The sequence below is a fragment of the Zingiber officinale genome, chromosome 4A (assembly GCF_018446385.1).
Source record: "Zingiber officinale cultivar Zhangliang chromosome 4A, Zo_v1.1, whole genome shotgun sequence".
Classification (NCBI taxonomy): domain Eukaryota; kingdom Viridiplantae; phylum Streptophyta; class Magnoliopsida; order Zingiberales; family Zingiberaceae; genus Zingiber; species Zingiber officinale.
In genome coordinates, this window is record NC_055992.1 from 82,233,885 (window position 1) to 82,256,930 (window position 23,046).

Consider the following 23,046-nt stretch of genomic DNA (forward strand, 5'->3'; position numbering starts at 1 on the left):
GTATGTTGCACCACACTCATCGCCAAGTCAGACTCAGAAGTCTTTAAGAATCAAATTCAACAAGAGTGGATGATGAACAATGACTACTCCATACATATGACAGAAAATAAGAAAATGTTTACCTCACTCAAACTAAAAGAGATGAGAATTGTTTGCTTCAGAAACAATGGAAAGCTAAAGGTACTTGGGTCAAGTAACATTATTTTAAATTCAAAATTAGTTATTAAAAGTAGGGGTGTAAATGAGCCAAGCCGCTCGTGAGCTATTCAAAACTCGATTCGATAAAAGCTCGTTTGAGCTCGTTTAATGAGGCTTGTTAAGATAAACAAACCAAGCTCAAGCTTCACAATATTCGGCTCATTAGCTCATGAACATGTTCGTTAAGCTTATAAATCAACTTTTAAATAAAAATAATAATAATTTTGATATTAAATTTATAGATTTTACACTCTACTTATAAAAAACATAGACAAATATATTAAATTTATTAATTAGAATAAAATTATAATTTTTAACAAGAATATTATATTTTTTAAAAAATATATAATTTAGTTTTTAATGAATATTTAAATTTATAATTTATATTTATTAAGCTCGTTTAGGCTCGATAAAAGCTCGAATAAGCTCGTGAGCCATGAATATATTCGTTAAATAAAGCTTGAGCTCGACTCGATTATAAACGAGTCAAACTCAAACATCAAAGAGTTCGGCTCGACTCGGCTCAGCTCGATTACACCCCTAATTAAAAGAGTTCTACTAATGGAAATCTAAGTTTTAATTTGCCTAGCAAAAGTCAACTCTGTGATACTAGATATAAAGTAGAATTTTTGTCCAATGAATGTATTGTAAAATATACCAAAGAACCTGAGCTAACTTTAGTAGGGACCAAGAAAAATAACCTTTATACTATTAAGCTACCTTTCTCACATATATTATTTCTTTCACAACAAGAAGAAACTAGCTCATATTTATGCTAGACACTTATAAAAATTAGTAGAAATGACCTAGCTAGAGGTTTACAAATCTTAACCAAATTAAATGACTTAAACTGTGATGCATGTAAAAAATGGTAAACAAATAAGATCCACACATAAATCAACCACTTTGAATCAAACAACTCATATCTTAGAAAGAATTCATATGGATCTATTTAAAATCAATAAGATTAAATGATTAAACAAAAGTCAATATTGTCTAGTAATTATTGATAAATTTTCAAAATTTACCTGGACTTATTTTCTAAATAAACTTATTCAATTCATTAAACAAATAGAAAATCAAATGAACATTAAAATTAAGAAAATTAGAAGTGATCATGGATAAGAATTTGATAATCATGAATTTAAGAAATTTTATCTAAACAATGGCTACAAACATGAATTCTCATGCCATAGGACCCCATAATAAAATGACTTAGTTGAAAGAAAGAATCGAACTTTAATAGAAGTGGCTAAGATGTTGAGTTTAATTTACCAAGTTATTTTTGGGCAGAAGTCATTAATATAGCCTGTTATGCTCAAAATCGAGTTCATATTAATAAAACTCAACAAAAAAACATCTTATAAAATATTCTTTAATAAAACACCCTCAATTAAATATTTTAAAATATTTGGATGTAAGGCATATATCTTAAACACTAAGGATAACCTATCAAAATTTACAAGTAAAATTGATGAAGGAATCTTTGTAGGGTATGAAACAAATAGTAGAAGATATAGAATTTATAATAAGAAAACCTTTACAATTGAAGAAACCTTAAATGTAACTTTTAATGAAGAAAATTCAACCAAAATAGGCCAATCTATTCAATTAGAAATTGATAAAGGAATTAACAATAGCCCAAAAGAAGTTAGACATGACTCAGATGAAGATCAATCTCAAACTCAAGTTGAAAATTGAAGAACACCCAAGCACTAGTCATCTAGTTGAACAAATATAAGAGATTCTAACTTAGGACTCCGAACTTGATCTACCCCTTAAAACTTAAGTCAGATAACTTTAATATCCATAATAGAACCAAAGAACATAGATTGGATAATAGCTATGCAAGAAGAGTTAGCCTAATTCGATCAAAACCAAGTTTGAGACTTAGTACTAATACCAAATGATAAAATTGTTGTAGGAACATGATGGGTTTTGAACAAACTAAATTAAAAAGGAGAAATTAGCATAAATAAAGTCCATCTTATAACTTAAGGATTTAGTCAAGTAGAAGGATTAAACTCTGACGAGATCTATGCTCCAGTAGCTAGACTTGAATCAATTAGAATTCTATCAGCTTTGCCGCTCGTAAAGGATTCAAATTATTTCAAATGCACACAAAATCAGAATTTTTAAATTACTTTATTAAAGAGGAGGTATATGTAACCCAACCATCAGGATTTAAAAACTTAGATAAATCTAACTATATACTAAAACTCAAAAAGGCTCTTTATGGACTAAAACAAGCCCCTAGAGCTTGAAAGATTGTCAACCTACTTAATTTCTAAAGGATTTAGTCAGGGTAAAATTGATCCAACTCTATTTATCAAGTCTAATGCTAAAGACATCTTTATTGCCCAAGTTTATGTTGTTGATATTATCTTTTGATCAACTAACAGTTCATTCATAAAAGAGTTTAAATCCACTATGAAAAGTGAATTTCAAATGAATTTAGTAGGAGAACTTAACTACTTACTAGGCTTCAAGTCAAGCAAACCAAAGAAGATATTTATGTCTATCAGACCAAATATGCAAATAAACTAATTAAAAGATTTGGAATGGAAAGATTTAAAGGCTTTGCAACCCCAATGACACTAAATGTAAAACTGAATAGTGACCCAAGTGGAAAAATTGTTGATGCAAAGTCCTATAGAAGTGTTATAGGTGGACTTTTATATCTAACTGCTAGTTGACCATATATTTTATTCTTAGTAGGGATGTGTGTAATATTTCAATCCTATGCTAAAGAATAACATCTAACAGCTGTTAAAAGAATCCTTAGATACATAAAAGGAACTCAAAACATAAGAGACTATGGTACTCGAGAACAGGTAACTTTGACTTATTAGGTTTTACCGACTCAAATTATGTTAGATGCAAGTTCGACAAAAAAAAATACAAGTGGTAACTGTCAATTTCTAGAACAATTTCTAATTAGTTAGAGTAGTAGAAAATAACATTGTGTAACCATATCTACCACTGAAGATGAGTATATTGTGGGAGGATGTGTCACTCAATTACTATAGATGTTGAATACTTTCAAATACTATGAACTTAACTACAAAAGGTCTAGGTAATGATTGATAATATCAATTCCATTAATTTGGGTAAAAATTTCGTACATCATTCTTGAACCAAACATATAGAAGGTAAACATCACTTTGTTTGAAAACACATATCAAATGGTGATATTGAACTTAAATATGTTGAATCCAAGTCAAACATAGCAGATATCTTCACATAACCACTAGTTGAAGATGGTTTCAGTACACTTAGAAGAAGACTTGGTTTGTGTATAATAGATTAAACTCTAACTTGTGGTTAAATTATGCTTAACTTGACTCTATCTTTACTATTTATTCTAGTTTGGATTTGAGTTATTTTAGATCCTTAGCTAGATTTACATAATTTATCTAATTAACTAGATCTAAATTTAACTCATCTTTAGTAAGTCTTACTTATATGTCATGCTTTACCTATTAACCCATTTTGATATATGAAAAAGGGGGAGAAGAGACTAAAGTTAATTATGAAAAATTGGTTAAAAATTGTTTTTAAACTATTACTATCCATTTTTTAATTCCTTATCTATTAAAAGGTAAAAAATAATTAAGGAGAAGTTATTTCTTTATTTAATTTATTCATGTATGACTATACTTAATTCTATCTTCTTTCATATAGTGATTATACAATTCAAAATTTTATTTTTGATTATTTACTAACTTTAACTTAGTTTTTATATTATCAAAAAGGAAAAGATTATCGTTGTTGTGTACACAACCTATAACCTAAGTTTTTGATATATGACTAAGGTTAAAGTTAGGTTAATTGTGATCTAACCAGTTGTATCAAGTTTGTAGGTGTAGGATACTTGACAAGTGTTAAAGTCCTAATTGTGAACTAGGCAGTGATCAAGTCCTAATGGATCTAGGAATAAGCTAAGTCGTAGTTGAGCAAGCAGACAAATTCCTAACTGGAAGCTAGGTGAATCAAGTCTAAGTGGTTAAGATTTACAAACAAATTTTTAGCTAGAGACTAGGTGAATCAAGTCCAAGTGATTAAGATTTAGCTTACAAAATTCCTAACTGAGTGCTAGGTGACTTAAGTTCAAGTGTATGGAATCAACTTAAGGTTGATTGCTTGACAAAAAAACCAAGTGAATGGAATCAGTTGGAGGCTGATTGGTTGGCACAAGTCCAACTATGTGGAATCAGTTGAAAGTTGATTGCTTGGCAAAACTGAACTAGACAGGTTAATATAGTTAAGTAAGTACAAGTAACTTAAGATTTAATATTGTACTCATTACGTGTAATAACTGCAGGAAAACATGCTAGATAATATTAGAGCAATCCCAATGCTCGGTGCGATCATATGTTTTGATTTTTGGACAAAGGATTTAAGTTAGAATTACCCTCATTATTTGATATGTGTATGTGAGTGTGCAGGTTTGCAGGATACACATACGACTTAGCTTGATGGCTACGGGTCCGGTGAAGGATGGAGCATCCGAGAGACCGTAAACAAGGCGGCAAGGACAAGAGCCGAGGGAAGCGCACTTCGAGGCATACGCGAACGATAACATTGGGATGAGCCGCGAGCTTGGATGCATCAGTGAGACGAGAGCCAAAGGAAGTAAGCCTAAGACAAGAGGTCAAAGCTGCGTAAAAGAAGAGTCAAGTGAGTCGTGAGGGTCTGAGTGTGAGATAAATATACTCGGAAAAGGAAACCCTAAGTTTTGGGTTGTACCAATCGACTGGTATTGGGATCAATTGACTGGGGGAGAGCACAGAGAGCTTCTGTACCTGAAACGGCTGGGATTAGTCGACTAGTAGAGAGCCGTTGAGCTGGCACCAGTCAACTGGTTCAAGGACCAGTCGACTAGTAACGATAAAATAGCAGGGTTGTTTTCTTCCAAGCTCTATAAGAAGGAGCTTGGGATGGCTAGCCAAGGTGACAAAATTAGACTTGGTTAAAGTCTAATTAGTAGTTACTAAGTGTTTAAGGTTTCCTTTGTGTCCAAGTGTTCTTAGTAAGTGTTGTGGTGAGGTTTCTCCACGCACAAGGAGGTTTGAGCTAGCCAGAGTTTCCAAGGACTAATCCACCGACGGATTGAGGGATCGTCCATCTTACGGACAGTCGTGGAGTAGCAGCAAGTTATCTTTGAACCACGTAAATGAACGTGTTAGTTGCTTATTCTTTCTCATTATCTTTAGCTTTTTTATTCATATTAGTATTCGTATTTCCGTTTGTGCACTGACGAATATGTAGGAAGCGATAATTTGGGGTCAACGTCTATTCAACTCCCCCTTTTAGCCAACCGCAAGATCCCTAATAGATAATTCCAGACAATTAGATGGAGTCCAGAGGTTATTGGTTGGTGATAACTCTCCATAAAGGGATTTTAGAGGGTCCAGGCGATCGACTATATGGGCGACCGAACATCTTTCAAGCGACTATGGAACAACGTTATCAGTGATGTGCAAAGATTATATACACTTTTAATCATGTTTTGACGCATATCTACTTATATTTCATTAGCATAATCTATATTTATTGCACCTTATTTCATTATAATTTCATACTTCCATTATATTCTATTCGAAGATCTGCTCTTTGCTTGTTTTGATTGATAGAACATGATTTGGAGTAAAAATGGAGCTTAAATGAAGTCTAGAGCTTCCAGAGTATCTTGGCCATGTGGAACTCACATGTGCATGTGAAAATCAAGTTTTACCATATTTTGGCCATGTGGAGGCCATGTGGGGGTCGTGTGGAATCCACACGACTGTGTGGAATTTTCAACACTACAGACTGAAACTAAAACAGTTATAACTTTGTACTCAGTTAGAGTTACATGCTGTTCTTGAATTAAAGTATAGATAACTTCAAGATCTACAACTTTGTTGAAGACTTCAACTAGAGAAAACCCCATCTTGATGGTTTAAAAGATGATGCAATGAGATATAGCCATGCAGAGCTATGCTAAGGACCATGCAAGGGATGTGTGAGATCCACACGGTCGTGTAACACTTCCAGAGAGTAAGTAGTGGTTGGCCATGTGAGCCACACAGTCTTGCAGCGTTTCCAAGGTCAAAAAGAGCTAGGTCGTGTGAGCCACATGACCGTGTAGCCCATCTAGAACTAAAGAAGAACATGGTCGTGTGAGCCACACGGCCGTGTAGCCCATCCAAAACTAAAGAAGAATATGGTAGTATGAGACACACGACCGTGTCATCTTGGCCGAGAGCAAGAAGAAGGAGGTTGTGTGGAGGCCACACGGCCATGTCATGGGTCGTGTGGTGCTCGTGCCCTGCTCTATAAAAGGGGTTTTCTCCCCTTTTCACTCATCTTTGGCTTGGGGCTCTTTCCCATTACTTGGGGAAGGGTACTCCCCTTTGGGGAGGCCCTAGATCTTCCATCTTCGCCGATCTGTCCTCCTCCTGAGCAAGGAAGCGCTTCCAAGGACGCTACACCTCAAAGATAAGTATTCTCTTCTCTTTATCACCATGTATTGAGTTATAAATTACTTTACTTATCGTCTTTGGTTGTAATTCCCTTGTAATAGAGTAGATCTCCAGATCTAAGATGTAGGAAGTAGTTGTGATGTGTTGTGATGTATGAACTGTGTATTTGGATATTTTACTATGCTATGAAGTGTTTATATAATATTCTATTGTGTATTGTGCATTGTATGTGTTTGACAAAATATGTGTGAGGACAATTCATGCAGATATAAGGGATTTATCTTTATGTTAAGGTCGCTACTAGATTGGATAACCGGGGGATCTTTGTGACAGAAGGATACTCATTCAACCGGACATATTATGCTCTTAGTGACAAGGGATATCGATACTTACCCAATTTCTAGAGTCAAAGGATCTTAACTTAGGGACTGATCCTTGTTAGGAAGATTAATTAGAGTTTAGAGGATTCTCCGAAATTAATGTTAGGAAGTGATCTATGTAATCTAGAAATATGTGTTGATACAGTCTGACCTGGATGTTGTTTTGCTGTTGACACTGATTTAAGTTTGTATCAGATATTTAACTCAGATTAATTACTAATCTAGGTTGACTTGGTTGACCTGATTCGGGAAAAAGTCCAAGTATGGAGACTTGGCACTGGAGAAGTCCAAGCAGGGAGCTTGGCACGAGTGGAAAGTCCTAACTGGGATGTTAGGCAGTTGGAAAGTCCTGGTGAGTGAAGCCAGGCAGTGGGAAAGTCCTAACTGGGATGTTAGGCAGTTGGCAAGTCCTGGTGAGTGAAGCCAGGCAAGGGAAAATCCAGATGGATCAAGGGTGATCGGACATCTGGTGTTGAAAAGTCCAAGAAGAAAGCTTGGCATGCGAAGTCAGAGAGGGCTCGGTAGCTCGTTCTCTAGGACCAAATGAAGTTGGAGAGAGCTAGGGAGCTGGTTTCTCACTAGGTCGGAAAGGGCTCGACCCGGACCGAGTCCAGAACTGGATCGGTCGGCGGCCGATCCGAAACTGGACACTGATCGGTGCGGACCATCGGTGGCTCTTATACCATCGGTCCGCCGCCGACCGATCAAGAATGTCGATGGCTATCGAGCGTTTCGATCGGTGCGGACCGATCGAAATCGATCGATACCGCCATCGGCGGACCGATCGGAAATCAATCGATAGCCTCGAGATTTCATTGATCGGAGACCGATCGAGAGGCTTTAAGGGGGCGACATCGATCGGTGCGGGGACCGATCAGATTAGTGCTGATCGGTCATCGCGCGCACCCGGAAAAAGCGGCGCTGATCGGTGCGGGACCGATCAGATAGTTCTGATCGGTCCGCCCGATCGCGATGATCGAGCGTGGTTGATCTGCGGGGTATCTTTGCATGCACTTTTCGATTGCCGTATTTGTATTCACCTATTTTTAAACTGCTGTGAGTCTTTCTAGCTTGCAGGTTGCAGGTCACATTCTCATGTCTGGATTCAAATTAAGCTTTATTAAGAGAAGGAGACAAGTATCCTTTTCACTGTAATTTGCTGCAACAAATACATTTGGGGCATCAACGTTCACTGGCGAAATCCGATTACGATTGGGCTGCTCAGTTTGACTTCTTCCCATTGGTTGGTATCCAGAGACGCCAGTGATTTCCATTGGCATGTGTTCAGAGAATCAGAAGAGGAGGAGAGGTGATTGGCTACGCCTGGCTGGCAGCAGCGATTCTGCAGACGGCGGTGATTCGAGCCAGTGAAGCAGAGAGACATAAGAAGGAAGAAGAGGAGTTCAGAAAAAAAGATTCTGAATTCTCTGTTTTTTGTGATCAAGTCTTCGAGAGAGCAAGTTGGTGAAGCTGTGAGCTCCTTGCTGAGAAGGTTGATTGTGCGCTCTCTGCTCTGTTCTCTTCTCCGCGTGGCTGTAAGCTCATCTTAATATCTTTCTCAGCCACTGTAAGTCTTGTGCTTAAATCTATAATCATCTGAGACTTTGTTGAGAGGTTGCTCCACTGAGAAGGAGACATCTTTAGCCGGATCTTGTCCGGGGTGTGATCTACCGAAAGATCAAGGAGTCGTCCTCCTTACGGACACGCCGAGGAGTAGGGGCAAGTTATCCCCGAACCTCGTATATCCTTGTGTCTGCTGTGTGTTTGTTTTCTTTCGTTTTAGTTTTTCTACTTCCGCTGTGCTGTGCTAACAAAGTTCTTGAAGAAATTTCTGTTTAGTGTTTTCCAAAGAGGCTATTCACCCCCCTCTAGCCATCTAAGATCCCAACAAGTGGTATCAGAGCCTGGTGCTCTTCATCTGGACTAACATTCCAAGGAGCAACAAGATGGCCATGAAGGAAGGATTCAGCACCAACAGACCAAGCAGATTTCCAGTATTGGAAGAGTCGCATGGAGTATTACCTCAAGACTGATATCTCCATGTGGTTCTCGGTCAAGGAGGGATTCTCACCTCCAAAGGACGAAGAAGGTAAGGAACTTGACTCATCGAGATGGTCAACCGAGCAAACTCGCAAGGGACAAGCCGATGCCAAGGCGGTTGTCACTTTGCAATGTGGGATAGCCAAGGATCAACTTGTCAAGGTTGGTCCTTTCACAAGTGCGAAGGATCTATGGAACAAGCTCATCGAGCTCCAAGAAGGGACTCGAGACTCTCGGATCGCCAAGAGGGATTTGTTCCTAAACCAACTACAGAACCTTGTCATGAAGGAGAATGAAACTGTAAGTGAGATACATGGAAGGTTCAAGGAGATCATCAATGGTCTCCATTCGGTGGATGAACGAGTAGAAAATCGTGACCTCGTAAGGTATGCTCTAAAAGCTTTTCCTAGGAATGCCTTGTGGTCATCCATGGTGGATGCCTACAAGGTATCCAAGGATCTTTCCATTGTTAAGTTAGATGAATTTTTTTGTGAAATGGAATTACATGAACTTGCTAACAAAGGGCAAAAAGAGAAAGGTATTGCTTTGGTTGAAGAAGAAAAGAGCAAGGAGGGAAGAAGAAAGAAAGAAAAGAAGAAGGAGAAAGAAATTGTTTCATCTTCATCCTCCTCCGAGTCCGATGATGAAGGTGAATCATCATCAAGCGAGATGGCCAACTTCGTGAGAAGAATCATGAGAAGGAGCAGAAGATACAAAGGGAAAGGTAAACCTAGTGAACAAAATATTGACAAAACTAATGTTACATGTTATGAGTGCAGCAAAAAGGGACACTATCGGAGCGAGTGTCCTAAATTAAAAAGGAAGGAGGAACGAGCCAAAAAGAAGGAGGAAAGAGTCAAGAAGAAGAAGGCTCTAAAAGCTACATGGGATGAATCTTCTTCAAGTTCATCTGAGGAAGAGAAGAGGGAGAAGAGTACACGGCAGTTAGCCCTCATGGCAAGAGAGGAGTCCGAGTCCGAGAGTGAGGACTCAAGCTCTTCAGCCGCGACTTCATCATCTTCGGATGATGAAGAGGTAACCTCTCCCTATTTAGAAAAGTGTTATAAAACAATTGCACATTTGTCTACTTCCCTTAAAAAATCAAAAACAGAAACTAAACTGCTAAAAGATGAAATAGAGAAATTAAGGGCCCTTAGGGAAGATGAGGTCGATGACCTTTATCAAGAGGCCCTAGAGGATGAAAACAAAACCTTGAAGGGTGAAATTGAGAAGATCAAGAAAATGCTTGAGAAATTCTCAACCAGCTCTAAGACTTTAGACATGATTCTAAATGCCCAAAGGGCGGTTTACAACAAGGCTGGATTAGGATACCAACCTAAGGAGTCTAGCTTTATTTCTTTAGTGTCAAGAACCCAATTTCATAGAACACATGTTTCTAGGGTTCATGAGACTAGGAAGAAGGTGACTAAGGCATGGGTGCCTAAGTCTCTCATTGTAGATGCATTAGGTCCCAGAATTTGGGTACCTAAAACATCCGTCTTTCGTGTCTTGTAGGCATTGGTCGAGGGGGAGCGTCTATCAACTTGGTTTGTTGATAGTGGATGCTCCAAGCACATGACAGGGGACAAGTCACTATTCTCTACCATACAAAATAAAAATAGAGGTAATGTGTCTTTTGGCAATAATGGTAGTCTTAAGGTTATAGGGGTTGGAGACATTCATATATTCGAATGTCTCCACATCAAGAATGTTCTTCTAGTCAAGGGGATGACTTTTAATCTCCTAAGTGTCAGTCAATTGTGTGATACGGGTTACACAATTGAATTTCATTCAAGTCAATGTTTGGTTAAACACATTGACACACTTGACACGGTACTAGTAGGCACAAGGGTTGATAATATTTATCAAGTATCGTTTAAAAGTGCTACTAATGCTTTGATTAAGTGTTTCATGTCAAAAGAAGAAGAGTCTTGGCTTTGGCATAGAAGGTTGGCACATGTCAATATGAAGAACATCCGGAAGTTGGCCAACCAAGGACTAGTACGAGGCTTACCAAGCATCAAGTACCAAAAGAACAAACTATGTGATGCATGTCAAATGGGTAAGCAAACAAAAGGTGTTCATAAAGGTAAAAGCATTGTAAGTACATCTACTGCTTTAGATTTATTGCACATGGACCTATTTGATTGCAGTAGTGTAATATCATTGAATGGAAGTAGATATTGCTTGGTAATCGTTGATGATTTTACTAGATACACATGGACTTTCTTTTTGAAGCATAAGGACCAAACTATAGATATTTTTATTTCCTTTTGTAGAAGAACTGAAAATGAAAAATCAACAACAATTAAAACCATTAGAAGTGATCATGGTGGTGAATTTCAAAACCATAGGTTTTTAGAATTTTGTCAAGAAAAAGGGTATAGACATGAGTTCTCAACTCCAAGGACCCCACAACAAAATGGGGTTGTGGAGAGAAAGAACCGAGTCTTACAAGAGGCTGCACGAAGCATGCTCAATGAGTACTCACTACCGAGTCTGTGAATACAGCTTGCTATGTGCAAAACCGATCCTGATACATAGGTTGTTAGGAAAGACTCCCCATGAACTTTGGTTTGGGAAACCACCTACAATTAAACATCTTAGGGTGTTTGGTTGTAAGGTGTTTATTTTAAATACCAAGGACCATCTTGGAAAATTTTCGGCCAAGGCTGATGAGGGGATACTGGTTGGGTACTCGCTCACCAGCAAAGCCTATCGAGTCTACAACAATAGGACTAAATTGATTGAAGAGTCCTCTGATGTAGCTTTTGAAGAAATCCCTAACTCAAATGATCAATCAAGGGCTATAGGAGAAATTCAATTTGAACTTAGAAATCTAAGTTTGAATGATCAAAATGAGGAACGAGTCGAAGTTGACTCTGATGTTGATGAGCAAAGGCAACAAAGAACTCAATCTGATCCTTTGCCAGATATTGAGTCCTTGCCTGTGCCTAGTGAGACCATTCATGAGGCACCATCAACACCAAGACAATCTAGGATAGCCTCTAGTCATCCCCAAGACCAAATTGTGGGAGACATTCAACAAGGGGTTAGGAGTAGGTCATTCTTCAGAAATGAGTCTAATGAAGTCGCATTGATCTCAGAGATTGAACCGAAATTAGTTGATGAGGCATTGCACGATCCTGATTGGATCATAGCTATGCAAGACGAATTAGGTCAATTTGAAAGGAGCCAAGTGTGGGACTTAGTTCCTAGACCTAAGAAGACCACCATTATTGGAACTAAATGGGTCTTCAAAAATAAGTTAAATCAAAAGGGAGAAGTTGTAAGAAACAAGGCAAGACTTGTAGCCAAGGGCTATAGTCAAGTCGAAGGTCTCGATTATGATGAGACTTATGCTCCCGTGGCACGATTAGAGTCCATTCGTTTGATGCTAGCTTTTGCTGCACATAGAGGTTTCAAACTCTATCAAATGGATGTTAAATCTGTCTTCTTAAATGGCTTCATTAAAGAAGAGGTCTATGTTGAACAACCCCCGGGGTTTGTGAGTACCAAGCTCAAACCACGTATACAAGCTCAAGAAAGCTCTTTATGGGCTTAAACAAGCACCTCGAGCTTGGTACGAAAGGTTGTCAACATATTTACTAGAAAAGGGTTTTGTGAGAGGCCAAATAGACCCAACACTATTTCTGCGTAGAGATGGTGAAAACATTTTTGTAGCCCAAGTATATGTCGATGACATAATTTGTGGCTCAAATAACAAGGGCTATTTGAATGAATTTATTTCTCACATGGAAAGTGAGTTTGAGATGAGTCTAGTAGGAGAATTGACATTCTTCCTTGGACTTGAAATCAAACAAACTCGAGATGGAATTTATGTCCATCAGGCAAAATACACTCAAGAGATGCTTAGAAAATTCAATATGAGTGACTCTAAGGAAGTGTCCACTCCAATGGCGACAAGCACTCGCCTTGACAATGATGAGAGTGGAAAACCAATTGATCTAACGCAATATAGAAGCATGATTGGTAGTCTTCTATATCTCACAGCTAGTCGACCAGACATACTTTTTGCTGTGGGCATGTGCGCTAGATGTCAAGTCTGTGCCAAGGAATCTCATTTAATTGCAGTTAAGAGAATATTGAGATACCTTAAGGGCACAATTCGAGTAGGTCTATGGTACCCTCGTACAGAGTCTTTTGACTTGATAGGCTATACCGATTCCGACTATGCTGGGTGCAAATTAGATCGGAAAAGCACTAGTGGGGGTTGCCAATTTTTAGGTTCATCTTTAGTTAGTTGGTCAAGTCGGAAGCAACATTGTGTTGCTCTCTCCACGACCGAGACCGAATATATTGCCATGGGAGAGAGTGTATCGCAATTGTTGTGGATGATACACACCCTAGAGGATTATGGACTTTCTTATAAGGGTGTACAAGTGCTATGTGACAACATTAGCACGATCAACCTAACTAAAAATCCAGTCCATCATTCTAGGACCAAGCACATTGAAGTGCGTCATCACTTCATTAGAGATCACGTAGCTAGGGGTGACATTGTGCTCACATATGTGGAGTCAAAGTCAAACCTAGCCGACATTTTCACCAAACCCCTTCCGGAAAATGAATTTAGCCATTTAAGGAGGGAGTTGGGGATGTGTTTGGCTCCTTAGGTCCTTAGGACTTCATCATGATCAATAAGGACAAATTAAAATGACAAAAGAAATTGGGAATGATTTTGGGCAACTTGGGAACATCTCACACAAACTATAAGGTTTAACAAAATATTTTTGTTTGCTAGAAATGGGGTGAGATGCTAGGAACAACCAAATTATTCAAAATGTATCATGCATCCCTTGAATAATTACGTTGAAGAGACATTAATTGAGTATGGGGAAGACCATTACATAATTCATGTGTATTTGGTTCCTAGATCTTACTCATATATTCCAACCAAGGAAACTTGGTTGGACTTTTCCCTATAAATCATGTAACCTTGATTGTTGGAATGTTTGATACCTTTGATCGATACCTTTCGTGATTTTGATTGAAACTAGGATAAGTCATCGAAATAATGATAGAAATGTGGACATATTTTGCCAAATTTGGGACTGAACATAGCAAGGTTGAAGATTTCAGTTTTTAACCTTGAGTTGTCTATTTTGACAAACTTGAAACTTGTCTGAAATCTCAGTGTTTGTGCTCGAATTTGAAAGTCTCAAGTTATAAAAAAATTCACACCATAAGAGCCCATCGTTAGGACATAATTATGCTTGTAGATTCTCAGGGTTCTAGCTATTGATTTTGAAAGTTTTACTGGAGAAACTTCTACGAACTATCAAACATATCTAAGGATTTCGGTTACTGAAATCACTGAAAATTTCAGTATCAGACTCTGATCGGGCTACAGCCCGATCAGGAGAAGATGGATCAGTCGACAGACCGATCCTCCAGGGACCGATCCGGATAATCTGATACGCATAAGGCTCTTCTGATCGGTCCATAGACCGATCAGTGATTCCATTGGTTAAGTCTGTGACTTAGGGGGCTTACTGATCGATCTCTGATCGGTCTACGGACCGATCAGGAAGTTCCCTGATCGGTCACCAGACCGATCAGGGGGCTTCGCTGAAGGCTACTGATCACCTTCTAATCGGTCTACAGACCGATCAGGAGGTTCCCTGATAGGTCTGGTGACCGATCAGGGGGCTTCGGATACCTTCTGATCGGACAACCGTCCGATCCTTTCTTCACTGTACACTCATCTAAACCCTTAAAACCTCCCGATCCCTCCTTTTCTTCATTCACGCGAAACCCTAGCCGACTCTTCCCACCAGTTCACCCTTTCTCTTCTCTTTGAACGCCGAAGCTCCAGCCCTCGGAAGCCCTAGCCTAAAGTTCAAATGGCACCAAGGTAACTTCTTACCTCTCTAAAACTTGGCATTGTGTTTTCATTTCTCACTGGATCTTCTGTTATTGTTGTCTCGGTTCTTATTTGTTGGTGGCTCCTGTGCTTTTCGTTTTTCCCATTGTATCCCCTTAGGAAGAAACCCACTGATGGTGAGGGAACCTCTAAGGAACCAACCAAGACATCCAAATCCAAAACTCCTGCTGCTTCTTCCCGACCCCAACCAGCTAGTTCCAGTAGATTCCCAAACCGCCAGTCTGAGCAAGCTTTTCAACAAAGGACTTTCAAATTACTCCCTTGTAGGTCCGTGGATAGAAAATTCATGGACGAATTTTGCCCACAAGTGTCCGAAATCATAGCATACTACAAACTCGATTCACTAGTCTACTTGGAACGAGATATCAACTATGACCTGGTCTCTGAGTTCTATAATAACCTTCATGAGACTAGTGATCAAGGTTTTAAAACAAGAGTTGCTAAGCGGACTCTTGATTTCAGTATCTCATCTTTCTTTGAGTATCTCGATTGTCGGAGGTGTTCCGGTGATGTTTTTTCGATATTTCCTGACTTACCAGAACAATTACTTCCACCGTTTGATATCTCACCTGACGACATATATGAGTACTTCTTCAGACAGCCTAGACAAGGGCTAGATGAGCTAGATGTTGACTTCCCTACTTTTGCAGCCTTGAGATTATCTCCTCAAGATTACATTCTTTTTAAAATTGTCACGAACTGTCTTCTACCTATCACATCTAAACCATTATCAGAGATTCGACCGTATCATTGTCTGATGCTTTACGGGTTGCGTAGGCGTCTTGATTTTGATATCATGTCGAGCATCTACTCCTCGATCATATCATATTCTTAGCCTAGCGGCTTCACTATTTATATGCCTTATGGGCATATAATTACTGATTGGCTTGAGACCCTTCAGTTGATGTCTCTAAGGGTAGAATAATCAAAATGGTCAGCGGGATTGCCGACTTGGGAAAAGGGCATTTTCCAAGTCCGGAATCATAGGGCAAAATGGGGATGTTCCACGACAGGTTGCAGCTGCTCCTGTTGCTGCTCCTCCTGCTGACATTGGCGAGGTGGATCCAGACCTGCGCTGGCAGATCGCTGAGTTGGAGAGCCGATTTGATCGTCACGAGGAGATGGTGACTGCTGAGTTCGATGGACTACGCATACGGATTGACCAGCGCTACGATGACCTGCGCGGGCATATTGACCAGCGTTTGTTGCTACTCGGATGGATGGCACGATACCCGCCTCCGCAGTCTTACCCAGGCTATCTATCCTCCAGCGTGCCGCCTCAGGATTTCACCCTTCCCGCCGATGATGATGATGCTCCTCATGTTGAGGACGTTGATTGATATACCTTGTCTGTATGTATTTGTTAGTCTGACCTGGATGTTTGCACTTCTGATGCTACTCATATATTTATGCTACTCGGTTTTATATTTGCTTGCTCCTTATTATGCTTCATTTTCTATGTTTTTTTTATGCTGTTCCTATGCCATGATTTGGTTGTATCTTTTGTCTTTCTTACTGTCGTATTGTGACCTTAGAGCGGACTCTAGGTCAGTTAAAAGAAGGCAGTATGGATTAAGGGGGAGCCTTTTTAGTTTTTGTCACCTCATTTGCACCTTTTCGGTGTTTGACAAAGGGGGAGAGGATACCTAAGTTTCCTAAGTTTAGAAATGTATGAAAGCTTGATTTTAGGGGAGAGGATAACGGGAAGGATCTTGATTCCCGTCCTTGACTTGGTGGTGTATCTGTCTTAGGGGGAGGATCCTGATTTCCCTAAAATTATGGGTATTTGAGCATTTCTGATCTAAACTTAAATCGTGTTGTCAAACAACAAAAAGGGGGAGATTGTTGATACAGCACACGGATGTTGTTTTGTTGTTGACACCGATTTAAGTTTGTATCGATATTTAACTCAGATTAATTACTAATCTAGGTTGACTTGGTTGACTGATTCGGGAAAAGTCAAGTATGGAGACTTGGCTGGAGAAGTCCAAGCATGGAGTAGTGGGAAGTCCTAACTGGGATGTTAGGCGGTTGGAAAGTCCTGGTGAGTGAAGTCAGGTAGGGAAAGTCCTAACGGGATGTTAGGCATTGGCAAGTCTGGTGAGTGAAGCCAGGCAAGGAAAATCCAGATGGATCAAGGGTGATCGGACATGTGGTGAATCCAAGAAGGAAGCTTGGCATGCGAAGTCGAGAGGGCTCGGTAGCTCGTTCTCTAGGACCGGATGAAGTCGGAGAGAGCTAGGGGCTGGTTTCTCGGACTAGGTCGAAAGGGCTCGACCGGTTGAGTCAAGGCTGGATCGGTCGGAGCCGATCCTGGACACACGATCGGTGCGGACCGATCTAGTGGCTCTTATACGATCGGCCGATCGATGGCTGCGAGCGTTTGATCGATCGAAATCGTCGATGGCACCGCGATCGATGCGGACGATCGAAATCAATCGATAGCCGAGATTTCATTGATCGAGGAGCCGATCGGGGCTTTAAGCCGGCGACATCGATCGGTGCGGGACCGATCAGATTAGTGCTGATCGGTCCGCGATCAAGGATCACCGATGGATTGGTCCGCCGATCGGCGATGATCGAGCGTGGTTGATGCCCACGATATTGTTTGCTTTATGCACTTTTTCATTGCGTATTTGTATTCACCTATCTGTTTATAACCATTCTGTGAGTCTTTCTAGCTTGCAGGTTGCAGTCACATTCTCATGTCCGGATTCAAATTAAGCTTTATTAAGAGAAGGAGACAAGTATCCTTTTCACTGTAATTTGCTGCAACAAATACATTTGGGGCATCAACGTTCATTGGGCTGCTCAGTTTGACTTCTTCCCATTGGTTGGTATCCGAGACGCCAGTGATTTCCATTGGCATGTGTTCAGAGAATCGAAGAGGAGGAGAGGTGATTGGCTACGCCTTGCTGGCAGCAGCGATTCTGCAGACGGCGGTGATTCGAGCAGAGAGACATAAGAAGGAAGAAGAGGAGTTCAGAAAAAGATTCTGAATTCTCTGCTTTTGTGATCAAGTCTTCGAGAGAGCAAGTTCCTTCTTGAGAAGGTTGATTGTGCGCTCTGCTGTTCTCTTCTCCGTGTAAGCTCATCTTAATATCTTTCTCAGCCACTGTAAGTCTTGTGCTTAAATCTATAATCATCTGAGACTTTGTTGAGAGGTTGCTCCACTGAGAAGGAGACATCTTTAGCCGGATCTTGTCCGGGGTGTGATCTACCGAAAGATCAAGGAGTCGTCCTCCTTACGGACACGCCGAAGAGTAGGGGCAAGTTATCCCCGAACCTCGTAAATCCTTGTGTCTGCTGTGTGTTTGTTTTCTTTCGTTTTAGTTTTTCTACTTCCGCTGTGCTGTGCTAACAAAGTTCTTGAAGAAATTTCTGTTTAGTGTTTTCCAAAGAGGCTATTCACCCCCCTCTAGCCATCTAAGATCCCAACAATATGGACCGAGTGCCTTGGTGACAGAAGGATAGACCTATAATCAGACTTCATAAATTACCTCTTCTACTTAATTGCAGTAATCTACCGTTAGGAAGTGACTTGTGTAATCTAGACACGTGGACCGAGGGCCCTTGTGACAGAAAGATAGCCCTATAATCGGACTTCCTAAATTACCTCTTCACTTAATGGCGTTAGAACTGGGGTAGACTCTTCGGTGCAATCTTCGCGGGGTTGAATCAAACTCTAGTTAGAACTCCTACACGAGTGTAACCATGGATCGGAGTTAGGGAGATGAACAATGCATAGGGACATTAACTAGCATCGCAACGAAACCTAAATCCTAGAGTCTATTCCCCTTCATTCACTTACGCTTTTTACTCTCTCTCCACTCTTTTCTTTCTCTCTAGCGTTTTTGAATCATTTTATATTGCCCAGATAATTCGCTGTGCAAAGTTAACTAGAGTTTAATCAACAACCCCTGTGGGATTGATAATCTTTTGTATTACTGACGACGTAACCGTGCACTTGCGGTGACGTAATAATCAACAATCTAAACACGACAGTTAAAATGAACTTTGACCCGTGCCCAAGCAATCATGTGGTACATGGACAATAGGGAAGCTTCTTTAACATTATTTTATGGATAGAAGTTACAACCATATCAACACTTATACAGGTGATTGGGAGGGCTACATGCGACTGGGAGAGTACAATATAAGGAGCTTCAAAATAGAGCTTTCAAATCATTCCTTGCTCAATCATCTAATTCTGTCTAGTGCTTTGAGTGCTCTTTTTTACTTTCTATATTGTGACACATTGCCATACACGCTTCATTACTTATCGGCAACACCTAGAGTAACATTTTCATATTGTTTTAGTATTCCTTAATTTTTTTTATCGTGCTTAATTTTTAGATTCTTTTTCTATAAGATTTTTTAACCTAAGAAAAATTAGAAATAAGAATTATATTTTTTAAATTGTTACGTCTCTATACTTCTGACTTGGTAGATCAAATTACATGCTTATACTGTTAGATTGAAGTCTTTATTTTCTTGGATAGAATTAGTCTAAGTTAATTTATTTTCCTTGCTAATATTTGTGACGGAGATTACTATCGCTATATACGGTGACAAACTTTTAATGTCGTCATTAATTTTAATAATGAAATTAAATTCCGTCGTAAAATGAAGTTGATGATCAAATTTAATGCGATCGAAAATTCAACCTCTAATAGTTGTTTTCCTTGTGGTGCTTGAGCTCGGCGATTAGTCTGCTGGGACTCGAGTTTGCCGTGCGTTAGGCCAATTATCTGAACTCCATCTTATATAGGACTGATCGGGATTCGCGCGCCCCATCAAGCCAGCTATACATCCATCTTTCAGTGAGTGGGGGGACCTTACGCCCAACACATCCTAATTGTAACTTCGTCCAAATTAAAACCAGCTTGAAACCTTGTGAGTGAAGAAGTCCGGCAACTTCTCTCCTCGATTGATTCGCACGCCCGTGAAAGCATGCACCGCTTGCTTTTTGTTCCATATCGAAACCTCACAAAGCTTACAGCTCGACCCATCCTAAGTAACATCGCCAAACTTAAAAACTAACTAACTAACTGGTGCCGGCCCTGCTCAATTTAATATATGTAAATATTGTCCTGTTTAATTAATTCATTTCATCTCACCTTCTTCTAGCTACAAATATATATACCGGTAGCTAGTCTCCATGCAGATTCACCACCAATCAATTAATTGAACGTACGCATCAACAATGGAACGCCTCAAAAGTATTCACTTCCCACTCTGCATCCTCCTCTGCTTCGCTCTATCTCAGGCTTCCTATGCTCCCATCGCCACCCCGCAACGCCAGACTTACATAGTCCACGTGCGGCTGCCGGAGGGCATCGCGGCGGACCAGCTGCAGGAGACCTTTTACAGATCTTTCCTCTCTGCGGTGAATCCTGAGCTGAAATTCATCCACGCGTACACCAAAGTCATACATGGCTTCTCCGTTGGGTTGTCGGAGCTTGAGCTGGCGGCCATGTCGGCACTTCCTGGTTTTGTGCGTGCTTACCCCGACCGCACCTATCAGTTGCAGACCACCCACACGCCGGAATTCTTGGGGTTGCACCTCCCACAGGGACTGTGGAATCAATCCAACTTAGGCCGAGGCATTATCGTCGGACTCTTGGACACCGGCATCTTCCCCGACCATCCTTCTTTCGACGGTACTGGGATGCCACCGCCGCCCGCTAAGTGGAAGGGACGGTGCGACTTCAACGCGTCTAGCTGCAGCAACAAGCTCATCGGAGCCAGAGCATTTATTGGCGAATCGCCGACTGAGTCCCCGGTGGACGACGTGGGACACGGCACCCACACGGCTAGCACAGCCGCCGGAGCACCGGTGCCCGGCGCTGAAGTCCTAGGAAATGCCTACGGCGTCGCCACTGGCATGGCGCCCCTCGCGCACATCGCCATGTACAAAGTCTGCAGCGGCATCGGTTGCGCCAGCAGTGATATATTGGCCGGAATGGACGCGGCGGTGTCCGACGGAGTCGACGTGCTCTCTCTTTCTCTCGGTGGTCCCTCGGTGAGATTTGACGAGGACGCCATCGCGGTGGGCGCCTTCGGAGCGATCGACAATGGGGTGTTCGTGAGCTGCGCGGCAGGCAATTCAGGACCAGACCCGAGCTCACTCTCCAACGAGGCGCCGTGGATCCTCACAGTCGCCGCCGGAACAATGGACAGGGAGATCAGGTCGACGGTGAAGCTCGGCAATGGCCAAACATTGAACGGAGAGTCCCTGTACCAGCCCAAGTCCTTCGCCCCCGATCTCTACCCTCTGGTTGACGCCAGAGCAAGCGTTTTCCCACTCTCCCGCTACTGCGCCAGTAGCTTCTTCTTCGGCATCGACGTCAAGGGAAAGATCGTGCTGTGCGAATCGGGAATAGTCCCAAATGTGCAAAAGGGGGTCTTCGTGAAGGACGCCGGCGGCATCGGCATGATCGTCATGAACCAATTGTATGAGGGCTACACTACATTCCCTAATGCTCACGTGCTCCCGGCATCCCATGTCAGTTTCGCCGCCGGAGATCAAATCAGAGCCTACATCAACTCCACCACCAACGCCACAGCGGCATTCCTGTTCCAAGGCACCGTTCTCGGCACATCCCCTGCTCCGGTCGTCTCATTCTTCTCTTCAAGAGGGCCAAGCTCGGCTAGTCCCGGCATTTTGAAACCGGACGTCATCGGCCCCGGCGTCAACGTCTTGGCGGCCTGGCCATCCAACTTATCGCCGGCGCCGGCACAGGGCCCAGGATTCAATATAATATCAGGGACTTCCATGTCCACCCCTCATCTCAGCGGCATTGCCGCTCTCATCAAAAGCGCCCACCCAGACTGGTCTCCTGCCGCCATCAGATCCGCAATCATGACGACCGCCAATGTGTTGGACAAGGCCGGAAACCCGATCCTGAACGAGCAACACCTCCCGGCCGATCTTTTCTCAATCGGCGCCGGCTATGTCAACCCCATCAAGGCCGGAAACCCTGGCCTAGTCTACGACATTTCTCCCGACGACTACATTTCCTACCTATGCGGCTTGGGCTACACCGACGCCCAACTCAATGTGATAACGAGGAGAAACACTACCTGCCAAAGCGCCGGCAGCATCCAAGAAAAGGACTTGAACTATCCTTCCATCTCAGTGGCGCTCAGCGCCAACGCAACCACGGTGGCGCTGGAGCGAAGGCTCAAGAACGTGGGGGCGCCGTCGGCGACCTACATGGCCGTGGTCGGCGCGCCGTCCGGAGTGAACGTGCGCGTGTACCCGTCGATTCTGCGCTTCAACAGCCTGAACCAAGAGATGAAGTTCAGTGTGACGTTGACGATGGCTGGTGGTGGAAGCGGCGGTGCGAGTGCAACGCAGGGCTACTTGAAGTGGATTTCGAGTCAGCGGGAAGTGAGGAGTCCGATCTCAGTGACCTACAAAATGTAGGTGATCAAGTACGTACTGTTCGTGGGCACAACATTTTTCATATTGTTTCCAATAATTTGCATCGAAAGAATGCAAAGCGCTGTGTTCTTTGCATACTTCCTGTTGGTCATCTAGTTAATCTTAATATGATTTCTCCAAATCCTTTCACTCAAAATGCTCGATCTAATTCTAATGGGAATTAATTAAAGTTGCTTGCTTGTTTGTTTCTTCGGATTGTACCATATAATTATATGACTTTGCTAAATAAAATTGATGTACTACAAAGCTAATATCTCACGGGATAGTCATTATCTTATGAGTAATTAAATAAAAAAAATGTAGGCCTGGTACATGAAGCTACCGTCATACGGGGGTTTAGAAAAGGATCCATTGTATATAACATTATCTTACTTTTTGAAAGAAGTTATTTTTAAGATTCAAACCCGTGACCTTTTAGTCACATGACAATAACTTTACCGTTGCGCCAAAGCTCACTTTCACAATTATAAAAAAAAATAAAATAAATAATTTACTAGAAATAATAAAATAAATAAATCCTGATCGACACGATGTAGTCCGACGATCGGCTATATGACTGCTCCTTTGTAACTGAGCGTTATTACAAGTTTCTTTGCCGATCGG

The 23,046-nt window shown here is 41.3% G+C and overlaps 1 protein-coding gene across 1 annotated transcript; it reads left to right on the plus strand.

The window, feature by feature from the left end:
* Positions 1-20,180: 20,180 nt before the first annotated feature.
* LOC121973395 (subtilisin-like protease 3) lies at positions 20,181-22,577 on the plus strand. The gene has a single exon (XM_042524849.1). The coding sequence runs from the start codon at positions 20,200-20,202 to the stop codon at positions 22,423-22,425; it is 2,226 nt and encodes a 741-aa protein (XP_042380783.1). The 5' UTR covers positions 20,181-20,199; the 3' UTR covers positions 22,426-22,577.
* The last annotated feature ends 469 nt before the right edge of the window (positions 22,578-23,046 follow it).